Source organism: Dendrobates tinctorius, unplaced genomic scaffold, assembly GCF_039654945.1.
Source record: "Dendrobates tinctorius isolate UK_male_01 unplaced genomic scaffold, ASM3965494v1 ptg000133l, whole genome shotgun sequence".
NCBI classification, from domain to species: domain Eukaryota; kingdom Metazoa; phylum Chordata; class Amphibia; order Anura; family Dendrobatidae; genus Dendrobates; species Dendrobates tinctorius.
This window is the reverse complement of record NW_027361801.1, coordinates 46,945,797-46,962,754: the sequence shown is the minus strand read 5'-3', so window position 1 is coordinate 46,962,754 and position 16,958 is coordinate 46,945,797. Positions and strand designations below refer to the sequence as shown.

Sequence of the window (16,958 nt, the reverse complement as noted above, 5' to 3'; positions counted from 1 at the left end):
ATGCTGCAAGCAGAGGTAACATTGTCTTTGCCGCATTGAAAGAGTGCAGGTTCAGTGAGCCTGGCCAGATCTAATGATCCACAAAGTTTCAGAGGAGCGCTTCCAAGCTCTACAGCACAGAACTTACAAGCCCTACGCACCTCGCTTAGAAAGCTGATCACGGCTGATGCACTGCAGATGTGAGTGGAACCCGAGGCAACAGGCAGCAAACTATAGAATTATAAATCTATCTATTCTTTAGAAAATAGAAGGTTTTTTTTAAGAAGAAGTAGATTGCAAACTCACTTTTACAAGCAGTTTTACCAATTCAAGAAGATAAGACAACCTCTTAAAGGGATCCGATCACATAAAGAAAAGCTGTTCACCTGTAGATGTATAGTTAATCTGCAGGTAAAAAGTTTTAAAACCCTGTGACAGGGAGAGAATGATGTTTTATTTGTAACGTGCTGCTGCAGTGTAATACAGTGCAACCTCCACCAGGGGGTGATGGTAAGGGAAGAGAGGTTGCACACACACTCACACAGCGCAACAGCACAGGTGTCACAGGTAATGAAAGAGTAGTCAGACTAGCCGAAGTCAGGAGCATCTGTCAGGAGCAGAAGTACCAAGGGAGACAGCAAGTGAGTTGTCAGAGACAAGCGAGAAGTCAGGACCTACCAGGAACGTGGTATCAGAAACTTAAGACGTAAGCAGTTGTCAGGGTACAAGCCAGAGGGTCAAAAGCCAGTAGGAAAGCGTGGTATCAGAAACGCAAAAACCAGAAGCAGAGTCCAGAGATCAAGCCAGGTCATACATAAGTCCAGGAAATCAAGGCCACGAGAAACACTAAAGGAATACAGGTCAGAGGCACTAGCTTGGAAGCTTGCAGTATAGCTGACCCTGGCCCCCAGGCTACAAAGGACTGAAATAGCCCAGCCAGCTCCAGAACGAGGCAGAGGATTAACCCCTGCATGACCAGTCCAAAGAGAAGACAGCAGAAAACAAACTTTGGACTGGATCATGACAGTATTCTCGTTGTAGCTGCTCACTTCCTGCCATAGTGACAGTGCAGGGAATGGTTACAGTCACTGCTCAGTATACAGTTATAATCACTTCTCGGTACTTTGATTGAAAGGCCGCTAAGCAGCAGAGTAAGCGCTGAATCAAAGTGTCGGGAACTAATTACAGCGCAACAACAGTATAGTGAGCGGTGACTGGTAACTACTGCCCTAATGACTGGTACAAGCGGCTAAAGGGAAAATAAAACTTAATTTTCTTCTAGTTGTTGCTTTTCCAGTAAGTCAACTACAGTGTTTGCATGCTATCTATGGATATATTAATCCTATATCTGCAGGTAAATAGCATTTCAAGGTGACCTGTTCTCTTTATAATTCACACAGTTAGTGACAGGCTCCTGTTAAATAGACCTTATGTTTGATACCTGCAAATTAGAGTCCTGCACCAGTTGCAGCTGTTCCTTTAAGACGTCTAGTTCTTGCTGTTGTGTTTTGATGTCGGCCTGTAATATTCGCGTCCTCTCTTCCAGCTGCTCCTTCAGTTGAGTCACCATCCCGAGGTGACTGGGGTAATGACAAACCGGCTACAGAACAGAAACAAAGTTGTTGTTGCGTTGATAGTAAGAGTTAAATTTGTTGGTTTTAATCTTTAAATAATATGTAACAAGACAGTCAAGGAAAAAAGACATTCTAAAATGTTTTGCCCAGGATATTTCCAGACAGATAAAACCAGATGCCTGGTCAAACAAAGTACAAATAACACGTAGAATTATGAGAGGCACAAAAGAAGTATGTGATAGACAAAGAACGCTTGAGAAGAAATGAAGCGTGAAGATGACAATTCTACCTTAAATGAAATATGGGTGTTGGTACATACAACAGAAGCTTCCCAGATGAAATCATGGAGGTGTATATACTATGTATATATATATCTATATATATACATATACCATGTGTATATAATGGGGTGTATATAAGTATGTGTTAACAAAGAACAGCAGAGATTAGTGATGAGCACAAGTGCTTGTTTCTTGAGTTTACCGATGGTGCTCCTCTAATGACGTGTTCAAGTCCCCGCACCAGCATGTTTCATGGCTGTTGCCCATGTATGTCAGGCATTCCCCACATGTTTTGTGGCTGTCTAACAACCATAAAACATGTGGTCGCCATACTCAGTGCATACCTGGGCACGGTGGCTCAGTGGATAGCACTGCAGCACTGGGGTCCTGGATCAAATCCCACCAAGGACAACATCTGCAAGGAGTTTGTATGTTCTCCCTGTGTTTGCGTGGGTTTCTCCGGGTTCTCATATTTCCTCCCACACTCCAAAGACATACTGATAGGGAATCTAGATTGTGAGCCCCAGTGGGGACAGTGATGATGATGTCTGTAAAGCGCTGTGGAATTTATGGAGCTATATAAATGAGTAAAATAAAGAAATAAAAATACCCAAGCACCGTAGGCAAACTCAAGTTTTGAGCCCATGCGCTCATCACTAGTAGATAAAAGTGCAGGTCACTCGTATGTACTTTAGTAAGAAGAAATCTGGGTGTTGTAAGATATAACAGACGAATATAAAATCATAGGAGCAAAGTATAATGGATGTATATTTTTCCATATCTTATTGCTATATTATTTGTATTTTCTGTATGAATCTTTTGACATTTTTTGTTGATTTGTCCACTTAAGTAAACTGCATTATTTCACAGACATTTTGTGTGAACCTATTTAGTCTTGCATCCTTGAATACAGCTGGTAATTGCAACACATCAATCAATACATTAATCAATAAATTAATAAATATTCATGTTTTTTTCTTCTATACTAAGTGGTTCATTTTAAATGAACCTATAATAATCACCGACCTGTGTGTCAACCATACCTCATATAATCCGTAAGTAGTACAAGTTTATTTTTTATAAATCAACAACTTACTTTAAAGATAAGGCACTTGGTAATTCATCTTATTCGAGAAATTTGCCTGTTTCCCTGCACCCATTATTTACTCTCTAAAACTGCTCAAATCTGTCTGCAAATCTGTCCCCAGCACTACCTATAAAAAGTATATAGAGAAAGGAAAGGAAAGAATCTGTAGGAAGACAGTAGCAGGAGGAGAAAGAAAAGAAAACTGCTGATGCTTCTAGTGCAGAGGGAAAAACTGCTAAATATGGAGGATACAAGTCATATACAGTAATTGCCATACATACAGTAGTGTTATAGTTCTCATGTGCTCACATTTATTTTCAAAAGATACCAAAAAGTGCAGGTACACTTTTAGTTTTTCTAATTAATAAATTGATTGTACTTCTCCATTTTCATACTAAACGTATGTTATTTTTTAACAGTGCTTACTATTTCTATGGGTAGCTTAAGGATACTGTAAGCAATGCAATAATGAGAGGGTGCAACATGCAGTAATACAGAGTGCCTATGGGTCACAGTATACATAATATTGTGTTGAAGAAGCGCTCCTCCCATCATAGCTGTTATCCTCTTAATATATTGCAATCACATACTATATAGCACTGTCTACTTACAATTGCTCATTTTGCCTTTCTACCCAGCTAATTCTTCTCTTTTCTCTGCTCTGTTTAGAAACAGGAAGTCTCTTGTTCCTGCAGAAATCATTCCCCTCTCCAACTCCTGACCCAGCTCCTCCTCCCTGCCAGGGACTATTGCAGTGATGAGTCATGCAGAGAAAATTGACCTCCCGTTTCTATATAGAGCTTAGATGGACGCAGCTAGTCAGTTTTTAATCACGTGATGTCATAGGCCTAATGGAAAAGAGAAGAATTAGCTGGGTAGAAAGGAAAATGAGCAATTGTAAGTACACAGTGCTATATAATATGATGACTGCAGTATATTAAGAGGATAACAACTATGATGGGAGGAGCAGTCCTTCTTTAAGTGGTCTTCCTTCAAGCAGTTTGCTGTAGAATGAAGATCTGCACATTTTATTTCACTGTGAAATGTGGAATGATCCCAGTCTTTTGGCTATATTATATCTTCATATTTACCATGATGGCTTGCTGTGGTGAAATAGTCGGCTGTGGAACATGATGCTGGGATATATGTTCAGTGGAAGGCTGAGAAGTTACCACCGGCTAGAGAAAGACAAAGATGATTTTATTAATGAAATTATAGTTCAAGGAATATGCTTTGCACATGTAATAACTGCCTTGCATGGTTATAGTCACACGTATGTATGTACCTGGCTTGCATTGGGTGCCATTCTTATTTGGGGCATCTCTTGCTGGTTCAGCGTCATGGAGTGTCTAGAAGGAGTACTGGCTTCTGTATGTCGCATGGAAGATGTGGCTAAAACATAGCAGAAAGTTGCATTAGGAGCACTATATGAATATCATAAATATACAAATTGTGCTGTATGACAGAACCGTCAATGCAACCGCTAATATAGAACATAAGATAATACATTGTTTGATGCATTGCAGGAGTATACATACAAGCGGAGTCCGAAAGGGCCGTGTGGGACGATCTGCGGGAACTGTGTGACGAGACAGACATTCCTTCCCTGCTCGGCTCCTGGTTATTTGTACATTGCCTAATATCTAGATAGGTGTTTTGGATCTGGTTTTAGAAGAGAAGACAATAAAGTTATTAATTCAATGCAGATGAGTAGTAAAAAACAAGAATATTTGTTATATAATTCACTCCATCCAGCACTATGTAACAATGAGTGACATCCAGGCTGGGGCTACCGGTTACTTTGGCTGCGATACCGGTTGGGCAGCCAGACATCACTGTATGATGCCGCTACATTGCAGCATAATGCAGATGACTTATGGCTGCATTATGAACCGCTAGGTACAATGACAAGCAAGTCACAAAAAGTTGGAACCAGGTGGATTTTTGGGGTTCCATTGTGGGCCATAATGTAATCTCATTAACTTACATTTTGCTGAGAAGTAGCAGTGGCATATAGCGATTTTTGAGCATGTGACCTGTGTTGCGGCCCAAGTGGCAGTGTAGCCCCAGCCTAAAAGAAATCTGTATAGAAGTAGTTGGAACATAAGAGTAATTCCAGGTAGCCCTAAAATATGTTTATTCAACTATAACTGGGCAGACAATTGACTATCATGTTTTTAAAGAGAATTTGTCAGCAGATTTTTGCTAAGTAATCACCATGATGTAGGGAAAGAGACCCTGATACCAGCAATGTATTACTTACTAGACTGTATGTTTTTGAACTAAATTAAATTAGTGTTTTATCAGCAGGAGAATATCACTACAGGACTAGATGTCTCGTGCCTCCCAGTCTGATCATGCCCCCACAACAGTTTTCTGTCAATATACACTGCTCAAAAAAATAAACAGAACACTAGACCCTCTTACTGAGCAGACACATGGATGTTAGTGACCTTCCTATCATTTCTACCTGTTGTTTGTTTTATTGGCACAACAGCAGGAGAAATTGAATCACAATCAGTGTTGATTTCACAGAAGTGTGAATGACTTGGAGTCACATTTTGTTGTTAAAGTGTTCCCTTTATTTTTTTGAGCAATATATAATGTACCCACAAAGCTGCCAATCGAGTGTGTGCGGGGTTGTACACAGCTCAGCATTCTGAGCACTGGTAAAACTGCAGCAGAGAAAACTGTGATTTTATCACATCTGCTGCACTTAGTAAAGTAAGTGATACATCACTGGAATCAGGGTCCTTGTCCCCACCTCATGCTGCCCTCAGATTACATACAAGAAACCTGCTGACAAATTCCCTTTCAATAGAACTTGTCAGTAGGATCTCACACCCCAAACTATTAACATGCGCATGTAGCTCTTTCATAGACAAGTCCAGCAATACAGTTACATGGCCAGTCTGTTTCTCCTGAGAAATCAGCATTTGAATTCATATGCAAATGAGGCTGAAGGACTATGGTAGATCTGAAGCCGCTGTCACTCCATGTCAATTCCCTGTCCAGCGCCGCCTCTTGATGCTTGACTGACAACGTCTATACTGTGCGATTTCAGGCAAAGGAATGGTCGATCAAACAGGAGGAGGCAGATGTGGAGAGGGAATAGAGTTGGAGTGACTGAGGCTTCAGATCTATCATAGCCCTTTAGTCTCATTTACATATCAATCCAAATGCTGATTTCTCAGTAATGGAGGAATGGTCTGGCCATGTACAGGTATTGCTGGACTTGTCATCGAAAGAGCTATGTACCCACATAAATAGTCTGAGATGTGATATCCTGCTGACAGATTCCCTTTAAGGCCGGGATCACACTTGCGATTTAAACGGCCGAGTTTCACATGGTAATACACGGCGCTGCCGCCGGGACTCAGGAGCGGGGCGTGCGGCCGCATAGCAATACATGGAGCTGCACACCCCACTCCTGAGTCCCGGCGGCAGCGCCGTGTATTACCATGCGAAACTCGGCCGTTTAAATCGCAAGTGTGATCCCGGCCTAACACAGTTTTATAGCTGAATTAAAACGATTTTCAGCACATGCTTCATTGACTTGTTTCATACACCCCTAAAGAGTTCCAATTGTAGGACTGGATTATATCCACGTTTAACAGCGGTTTTACTGATGGAACCTTACGGTAGATCCCGATAAAGTCCTAAAACTCGATTCTCTCCGTTCAATAGAACCATAGGTGATTTGGGGCTGTATACCGACCTTAACATGTAGCTGAATGACATGAGGTTGGTGTCACTGCTACATTAGGAATGTGACAGCTAAGATTGCACCTAGAAGGATCATTAGCTTCCCGGGACATAGCTCAGGGGTGTCCCATTATGTAGTAAGCCAAGATAATGGAGCACTTTTATCATTCCCTAAAAGTTTAGCGGGTATTAAAGAAAACTAAAGGACATAACCAGCACTCACGCGGCCAATCCTAAGTGTTAGGCACTGTCTAGCTGATGGGTGCACATTACCTTTAATGACGAGTCTGCAGTTTCCAGGGCGGACTCCTCCAGACCCAGGTCTCGCCTCCTCTCTGCTCGGACTTCAGCATAACTGTAGAACAGTGAGATAAGTTATAAGGAGCAAGGAACATGTCTTCTCTACAAGCAGGAATGCTAGACTGACATACGTCCATCCCTACTGTACACCCGCTACCTCTACCATACAAATACTGTGATTGGACTGAATATATTAGGAAACGCTGATATGCATGGCATTGTATAACCTAGATGTAAGGCTGTGTGCCCATGTAGCGTTTTTTAAGCGTTTCTGCTGCGTTTTTAAACGCGTGATTCTGCTGCGGAAACGCTTAAAAAAAGCATTCAATGCATTTTTAATAGAAAACGCACATGTTGTGCCAATGGTGCGCTTTTTACCACTGCGGAAACGCTTAGCGGTAAAAAACACAGCATGTCCATCAATTGTATGGCCAAAAAAGCTTAGGAAAACGCATGGAAAAACGCTTGACAAACGCTTACAAAAGCGCATCAAAAAACGCATGCGTTTTCCCGGGAGCAGGGTGTGCGATTCTGCTCAGGAATATTCTGCTTCAGAATCGCTACTTGGGCACATAGCCTAAATGTTTTTTTCTGGCATCCATACCCTATCACACCATTGAAAAGTCTATGGGTTTTCTATAATGCTATAGTCAGTAGAGGGCGCTATATACCAATATACCAGGGGCAACGCTGGCTGATTATTTGCACAGGTTCAAGGATCTACATGCAGCATATGTAGAGGGTTTTGTACAAGGGTTAATCTCTGACTCCGCTTGCAAATCCAAATTTCTGTAATTTAATGATAGTAAAAGGTTAATATCCATAAGATAAGGAATTATTTGCTGTTTGGGTATCCAATTACTGGCACCCCCTGTGATCTTCAGTTTGGGGCTTTAGAACCCTGAGAACGGGGTTTTGCTGACTTGTTACAGCATTTCCCGCAACTACCACTAAGGGGAGCTCACTGCATAGCAATGTTTACATCTGCTTGCGTTCTACAGTGTAACAGCTGTATAAAACCAATTGTACTGGGCTCCCCCTAGTGGTGACTGCACTCCGGAAGAAGAGAAGTAAAGGGATTTCGGGCCCAATTCATCACTGACTTGTTAATTTGTAAGAAATATATCCAAAGATTTGCATTTTTTTTTAAGTCTTTTGTGGTTTAGTTAGTGTTCTAATTTTTACATCAATGTGGCTTTTCCTGAAGTTTTAGATTAATTCATCAAATACAACTTTATATATATAAAAAAAATCTTGCCAAATGTTATGTAACCCCAGGCCCCTCGCATAGTCATTCTGTGTAAGTCAATTATTTTGCTACACATGTGATTTTTCTTGCATTTGCAGCAAGCAAATCAACAAAAAATGACAAGTCAAAAAAGAAAAGTGACTTAAAAAAAAGAAATGATGAATTGTGCCCTTGGCGTTCTGGGTGAAAACCAAAGATCCAAATTAGGTTGGACATTAAAGGGGTTTTCCAGGACTTTGGTAGTGATGGTATATCCTTAAAGGGAATCTGTCACCAGGTTTTTGCTCTTCCATCTGAGAGCAGCATAATGTAGAGAAAGACACACTGATTCCAACGATGTATCACTTACTAGGCTGCTTGCTGTTTTTTTGCTAAAATCCCTGTTTTATCTACTGCAAATTTAGCAGTTTTCTGAAGACGGAGCTCTGTATAACCCCGCCCACACCACTGACTGGCAGCTTTTTGCACATGTACAGTGTACACAGGAAGCTGCCAATCAGTGGTGGGGGTGGGGTTATACAGAGCTCATCAATATGGCAGACTATATGGCAGCAGGTTTACTAGTCCTCTGGTGATAAACTCCTGCTGATAAAACACTGATTTTGTCAAAACTGTACCAAGCAGCCCAGTAAGTGATACATTGCTGGAATCGGGCTCTCTTCCCCTACATTATGCTACTCTTGGATTAGGTGGAATAACCGGGTGACAGATTCCCTTTAATATAGGCCATCAATATGTAGATAAATCTTTGCAAATCAGTCCCATTAAAGTGAATAGGACTGTGCTGCAGTACAAGGCAGAGCTGCTACTCAATGTACAGAGTTGTGCCTGGTAACCAACGCAGGGAACGCTGCATGTCGCGGCACCGCAGACCTTTCTATTAGTAAGGGAGCCGCGAGTCTCACTGATATCGATGAATTTACAGAACCATTGTCAATATCACATTTCCAGAATATGCCTTTAATAACAAGTACCCATATGTAGTATTGTCAGTGTGCACGATGCCTAGTCTAGGTTTTGCCAATTTGCTTGAATTTCTCTTAGAAAATTTCAGAAATCATTCAAGACAGAACTGAATAATAGGAAAAGCACAAGGCCAAACAGCTGCGAGGATTTGGCACCGGATCGAGGTCTGCGTCGCTATTCTGTTCTTAAACTAAACTGATCTTCACAACAAGATGAGGAATGCTTACCTAACGACAGTGTGTGTACAGACAATAAACTCCGGCTTGGAATTCCACTGATGATAGGTGATGTAGTAGTGCGTCTGCAGCCAGATCCACTGTTGGCCTTTGGTTAGAAACCTGTAGTAACAGGACTTTCCCTTCCCATATTGCATCACTAAGAGGCAATGAAGGAAAAACAAAATAATCAGCGACAGACATATAAGGGACACTAGAGCCAAGAATATGCTGAGAATCGAATTAAAGCATAGCATAAAGTAGATCAGGGACAATGGGAAAGCAGAAGGTATGTTATTAAGAAGCTTTACCAAATTCTTACAAGTTCTACAAAATATTTATTACAGATGTAGCAGAGTGTAAATTACTATTCAGCACCTTAGGGCTGGATTATTTATTCTGGGAATACATAGAAGGGATTACCTGTATGCCCGGATATAGCTACACATTAGACAAAGTGGTATCACTACATGACAAAGCTAACCCTGACATATCTGGCAAACATAGCTCTGCAACATCTCACTTATTATTAAAGGAATGGTGCAAAACTAATATTGATATAATCTTAAATGTCTATTTGATGTAATAATCTAATTGCTTTTCTAATATACTTTAATTAAAATTTCTCTATCATTCCCTATACACTAACTGCTTTGTTTTATGTTTTTACCAATTTCCTGTTCGATGACATTTTGTGAAGTTATCACTGGCCGAGGCTGCAATCACTGCTGCAGCCTCTGTACCCACCCTTAAACAAACCGCTGTAGCCTCTGTCCCCACCCTGAAATGAAGCGTCATCAGTGACATTCGTTTCAGAAGTTTGGGCTAGTCCCTGCTTTACTAAGCATGAGTGGGTTGTTAATTCTGATGTTTGATGAGTAGGATCTTGTTACTATGGAATATTCTTTTTAAAGCAGTGACAGTGTGCTCCCTTGCCAGGTCCAGTGAGAAGTCACAAACCGTCCACGAGAATGCAATATCAATGTGCCTCATAAGTAGAGAACTTAGAGAGCAGAAGAAATTGAAAGTTATGTCTTTTTGGGGTTGGGGCTGGTCTCTGTTCTCGCTGATCACTGGGTTGTCTCCTTACAATGACTGACAGTGCGCACTCTTGCCAGCTTGTTACTTCTCATCAGAGCCAGAAAGGGAGTACATTGTCACTGTGCATATTGCACAGTTACAAAATCCTATTGGAATTGACAACTGACACAGGCTCAGTACAGCAGGTAATAGCCCAGCACCTGAAATGGATGTCACTGGTGGCACTTCGTTTTAGGGTAGGGAGTTTTTAATTAAAGTATATTAGAAAAGCAATAATTTTTTACATTAAAGAAGCATTCAACATCAAAGTTGTCATCCTCTTAATAAATTGCAATAATCATATTATAAAGCACTGTTTACTTACAATTGCTCATTTTGCCTTTCTAACCAGCTAATTCTTCTCTTGTCTCTGCTCTATGTAGAAACAGGAAGTCTCCTGTCCCTGTATATATCATTCCCCCTTCAACTCCTGACCCAGCTGTTCCTCCTCCTCCGCCTTGACAGGGACTTTTGCAGTGACTCATGAGTCACACAGGGAAAATTGACCTCCTGTTTTTATATAGAGCTTAGAAGGATTCAGCTAGTCAGTTTTTAATCATGTGATGTCATAGACCTAATGGAAAAGAGAAGAATTATCTGGTAGAAAGGTAAATGAGCAATTGTAAGTACACAGTGCTGTATGATTTGATGATTGCTGTATATTAAGAGGATAACGACTTTGATGGGAGCAGTGCTTTTTAAAATAAATAGATATTTAGGATTAAATCAGTGTTAGCTTCACACTACCCCTTTAAGTTGCACGTTCAGTTGGATATCTGAGTTGTAAATGCTAATAAACTGTTTCCTCTTTTATTTTTCAATTTGTTATTGTGCCCGTCTTAAATCTTTGAGGAGAGTGTCTCCATCTGAGCGATCGGGGAGGGTCTCGGTACTCGTAGCCCCCTCTAAACAAAGCTGCTAACATGTCTCTATGACATGTCAAAAGTTTTCATAATGTGGATCCTTTTTAAAGATTATAGCGGATTTTAAAACATATTTATTATTTTAAAAACAGTGCCACTCTTAGTCACAGTTTGTATAGGGTGAAGGTGCAGTACCACACTCAACCTGTGAGCAAGTGAGGTGCCATTTTTAAATTAAAGCTGCCATGCAAGTCACTGAAATGTGCTCAACTATCAAGCTGTCAAAAGTCTGGAGGACCATCAATACTACTGCTATTAGTACTGGGTGGCAAATGCCACGGAGGCCATCTGTATTGCGCCACCCTTTACTAAAGACCATAAGTAATAAATGGCAGAAATGATTATTTTTTCTGTTAGACTATTTATTGCGCTGCCACCGCTCGTCTTCTCCAACCACGTAGTCAATCATCACTAATAGGAATATATCACATAGTACAAATATGTCCTGACCGATGTCAGCGATCCCATGGCTGTAGCTCAGTCTCCATGTACTTTCCTATAGATTTTACACAAGAAAATCATTTCTATTGATTTTCCCGGAATCATCTCCTCTTGTCAGGATTCATGCTGAATTAATGGGGATTTGGGCAGATAGATCTGGCAGGCGTCTGCAGAGCTCGTGTAAGATTTATCGCAGAGTAATTGAAAAATTATCGTTCTCGGACAGAGATTCATTGTCAGAAGACATGAAACAGAAGCAGACGCCTCATCTGCTGAGTGGCTGCAGCGCTGATCTTCTTGCACCCTACTAAACACTTGGGATTTGTTGCAGCGTTCCTTCACTTTATTTGTGTCATATAAGTAACCCCCTGTCACGGATACCAGTTTGCAAAGTAGCAGGATAGGGCTCTGTTCACATCACGTTTGGAAAGATTTGATGCATTGTCAGTTTTGGGATGGTTTCCTGCCACAGAAGTGCACCCACCAAGGACCGTGCACAGGGGGGCTGTAAGGAGATTAAAGGCTCTTGCATAGCCTTGTGCAATAAGTCTCTATGTCAGCGCACGTATGCTATAGAGTGGTATGGCCTCCACGCACTGCCGTACAGTCTCAATGTACAGAGGCATACTTCCAATGCAAGAAAGTTGGGTGAAATCAGGAGCGCCATCACTATGCCTCTATGTACGGAGCTGTAATATGACCATGTGCGACGGCCCTAATGCTTGAATCACATTGCAGGTTTGAGCGCAATTTTTTAAAAGCTGTGATCAGATACAAAACAGAACATCAATTCATCTAGCAAAAAAAAACAAAACAGTGCAACCAAAATTACACCAAATCCTGCATTTGTGATTCCAGCCAAAATTTGTTTCTTGCACAAACTTATCTTTAATGCAACCAAAAATTATGTTGGGTTGTTTTATGAAAAAAACTGGGAAAAATGCCCTTTTTCTTACCAAATTTTGACCATATAGTTAAAGTGAATCTGTTAGCAGGTTTTTGCTATGTAATCTGAGGACTGCATGACGAAGGGGCCGAGACACTGATTTCAGGGATGTGTCACTTTTTTTGGCTGTGTGCTGCTGTTTCAATACAATGAAGGTTTTAGCACCAAGAGATTACCACTGCCAGACTACCGCTCACGTGAGCCCTGGTCTGACCACGCCCCCTACTCTGATAACAAGCTCACTGTCGATAGGCAATATATATGCAGAGCATTATGTGGGTGTGGTTAGCTTTCTGGGCTCTGCTCAGTGCTACATCTAAAAACTGTGATGGTGTCACAACTGATGCACCCAGTAATCTAAGTGATACATGGCTGGAAACAGAAACATATAAGCTAGAATAAAGGGGTTTGTCTCAAGTTGCTAAATGGATAACATTTATAATTTACCTCTTACAAAAAATCCTTTCGGTCTCAATAGTGGATGGATTTTTAATTCTATAGTTTACAGCTTATTACCTAGGTTACTGGCCACCAATCCCCGCAGTCTATCAGAGGTTGCCAATTTCTTAGGCAAGGAGCATGTGCTTCCAAATTGTTGCAAGCACTGCTCTGCAGCTGGCCATATCACCGGGTCCGGCCAGCTGTCACTACACTTGTCTGAGGCTACAAACGAGATGTTGCCTTATATTGTAGCATCAGAGAGTGGGCAGTTTGAGCTAGTAGCTCAGCTGTGCCTCCAGACCGAACTGACAATCATCAGGAGCGCACCGCTCCCCCAGAAAGCAGAAAGCTGAGAGGCAGGGGAGCAGTGCACTCCTGATCATAGGATCCCGAGACAACCTCTTTAAGTTTCTTGGTGTACTGAATAATGTATATGTAGCCATATGTGTTATTTCATACAGCACAAAAGGTATCCAGATGTTTCTCTTTCACACACATGCCAAATCTATATTCCCTTTCTGTACATTTGGCTAATTAAAAGTTGATTTGTAAGGCGCCATTCATAAAGACTACATGATTTCTCTTCATGACAGAGCCCGTGACTTCCATTAAAAAGACATAAACCACAATTCAGTGTGAAGATAACTTAAGTCACAGCGTATGTTAGGATTCTTTTATTTTTCCTATCCAACTTATCCATCTGAGACCATAAGATTGGTGGGAAATGGGCCGTAGAAATGCTGACTTTGAGGAGACACCAAGAATAAATATCGCCCAGTTTTTTTTAAATGAAATATGACAATTGTAACGAACAAAGTAATGAAGGTATAACTCACAATGAACATGGCACCTTGCTAGGAGTTCTAGGTCATCTGCATGGTAGTAATCATACCCTGACGTCCCCAGCACTTCAAAGGGTAAATAGCCAATTATTGGTGGAGCCCTGAAATAACAAGAGTGATGTTAATGGAGACAGAAAGTGGTTGCTAGACAAGCATAGAATACAAAGCGTAACCTAAAAGCAGCCATCCCTGCAGCACCCAGAATAACAGGACACATTACTGAATGCGATTGACCAGCTTTTAGTTGTTAGTTCAGTGCTGTCGATATTCCTGTAATAAGCATCATTTTGTAGAAGATATTCAGGATGTGTATAGTGCTACATTTATTAAAGTGTCAAGAAAGAACAGAAGAATGAAATAAATAAATACATTATTTTTACTCTAAACAAAATGCCTCCTGTATGTCATACTACAGAAATATATATACATGGGCAGCACTGTGGCTTGTAGCCTTGTAGCACTGGGGTCCTGGGTTCAAATCCCGCCAAGGACAACATCTGCAAGGAGTTTGTATGTTCCCCCATCTTTCCTCCTACGCTCAAAAGACATACTGAAAGGGAATGTAGATTGTGAACCCCAACAGAATTTTTGCTTTCTTGGCCTTTTTCATAGACTATTATTATTTATATAGCACCATTGATTCCATGGGGCTGTACATGAGAAGGGGTTACATACAAATTACAGATATCACTTAGAGTAAACTAACTAACAATGACAGACTGATACAGAGGGGAGAGGACCCTGACCTTTCGGCTTACATGCTACAGGATGGTGGGGAAGGAGACAGTAGGTGTGGGTTGCAGCAGTTCCGGTGTTGGTTGAGCTGATATCTCCAGTAGTGGTGAGAGAGAAGGAGGTAGCGGGTCATTGCAGGCTGTAGGCTTTCTTGAAGAGGTGGGTTTTCAGGTTCTGTCTGAAGGATCCAAATGTGGTTGATAGTCGGACTTGTTGGGGCAGAGAATTCCAGAGGACAGGGGCAATTGGGAGAAGTCTTGGAGGCGGTTGGATGAGGAGCGAATATTTGTGGAGGAGAGAAGGAGGTCTTGGGAGGACCGGAGATTACATGAGGGAAGGTCTCGGGAGATTAGTTCAGAGACATATGGGGGAGACAGGTTATAGATGGCCTTGTAGGTCAGTATTAGTAATTTGAACTGGATGCGCTGAGGGAATGGGAGCCAGTGAAGAGATTTGCAGAGGGGAGAAGCGGAGGAGTAGTGAGGAGAGAGATGAATTAGTCGGGCAGCAGAGTTAAGGATGGACTGGAGAGGTGCGAGGGTGTTAGCAGGGAGACCACAGAAAAGGATGTTGCAGTAGTCGAGGCAGGAGATGATGAGGGCGTGCACAAGCATTTTAGTAGATTGAGGGTTGACGAAAAAGGACGGATTCTGGAAATATTTTTGAGCTGGAGGCGACAGGAGGTAGAAAGAGCTTGGATGTGCGGTTTGAAGGACAGGGCAGAATCAAGGGTTACTCCGAGGCAGCGGACTTCCGGTACTGGGGAAAGCGTGATGTCATTAATTGTGATACATAGGTCAGGTAAGGAAGATCTGTGAGATGGAGGAAAGATGATGAGTTCAGATTTGCCCACATTGAGCTTGAGGAAGCGAGAGGAGAAGAAGGAGGATATGGCTGATAGACACTCCGGGATTCTGGACAGCAGAGAGGTGACGTCTGGGCCAGAGAGGTAGATCTGAGTGTCATCATCATAAAGGTGGTACTGGAATCCATGGAACTTTATGAGTTGACCCAGACCAAGGGTATAATTTGAGAAGAGTAGGGGTCCTAGAACAGAGCCTTGGGGGACTCCAACAGAGAGAGGGTGGGATGAGGAGGTAGTGTGGGAGTGGAAGACGCTGAATGTGCGGTTTGAAAGGTATGAGGAGATCCAGGATAGGGTGAGGTCTTTGATGCCAAAGGAGGAGAGGATCTGTAGTAGAAGGCAGTGGTCAACTGTGTCGAATGCAGAGGACAGGTCTAGAAGCAGGAGTATAGAGTATTGTCCATTTGATTTGGCTGTAAGTAGGTCGTTAGTAATTTTGGTCAGGGCTGTCTCAGTGGAGTGATGGGGGATGAAACCAGATTGTAGGTTGTCAAAGAGCAAGTTAGATAATAGGTGGGAAGAAAGTTCAGCATGGACATGCTGCTCCAGGAGTTTGGAAGCGAATGGGAGCAACGATATTGGGCGATAGCTGGACATAGCGGTTGGGTCGAGGGTTGGCTTTTTAAGGATAGGCGTGATTGTGGCATGTTTGAATGCAGAAGGGAAGGTACCAGACATTAGTGATAGGTTGAAGAGGTGGGTTAGGGATGGGATAAGTGTGGTGGGGAGGTTGGGGAGGAGGTGGGATGGAATGGGGTCAAGTGCACAGGTTGTGAGGTGCGATTTGGAGAAGAGACAATTAAGCTCCCCTTCAGTGATGTTGGAGAGTGAGGTTATGGGGTTTAAATGATATGGTGTATGGGGTATGAATGATAACACCAAAACTTTTTCTCCACTCATGATTAGTGGTTGGGCAAAGCCATTTATTGTCAAACTACTGGGTTTTCTCTTTTTTTGACCTGTGACAAATGCCAGGAAAATTGTTCGGGATGCAAACAAGAACCCACACATAACATCAGCTGAAATACTGGACTCTCTGAAATCTAGCTGTGTGGCTGTGTCAAGATGCACAATAAGGAGGCACTTGAAGAAAAATGGGCTCCATGGTCGAGTTTTCAGAGAGTCCAGTATTTCAGCTGATGTTATTTATGGGTTTTTCTTTGCATCCCGAACAATTTTACTGGCATTTGTCACAGGTCACAGGTGAAGAGGTTACCTTTAGCAGCCAGTCAAACCCATTTTGTGTCAACTTCTGTGCATGTTATCAGGCCAAAATCACCAGGGTATGTGAACTTTTGATCAGGGTCATTTGGATGTTTTGGGTTGTCA

The 16,958-nt window shown here is 41.9% G+C and overlaps 1 protein-coding gene across 2 annotated transcripts in view; it reads right to left on the bottom strand.

The window, feature by feature from the left end:
* The window catches only part of PASD1 (PAS domain containing repressor 1), a 161,990-nt gene that overhangs the window by 20,656 nt on the left and 124,376 nt on the right, over window positions 1–16,958 (bottom strand). For both annotated transcript variants that reach the window (XM_073543621.1, XM_073543620.1), the window contains exons 11-17: window positions 14,024–14,130; window positions 9,369–9,516; window positions 6,900–6,981; window positions 4,460–4,583; window positions 4,207–4,313; window positions 4,013–4,099; window positions 1,421–1,579 (exon numbers count right to left, since the gene is read on the bottom strand). In XM_073543621.1, coding sequence (XP_073399722.1) covers window positions 1,421–1,579; window positions 4,013–4,099; window positions 4,207–4,313; window positions 4,460–4,583; window positions 6,900–6,981; window positions 9,369–9,516; window positions 14,024–14,130 — 814 coding nt within the window. The remainder of the gene's footprint in view (window positions 1–1,420; window positions 1,580–4,012; window positions 4,100–4,206; window positions 4,314–4,459; window positions 4,584–6,899; window positions 6,982–9,368; window positions 9,517–14,023; window positions 14,131–16,958) is intronic.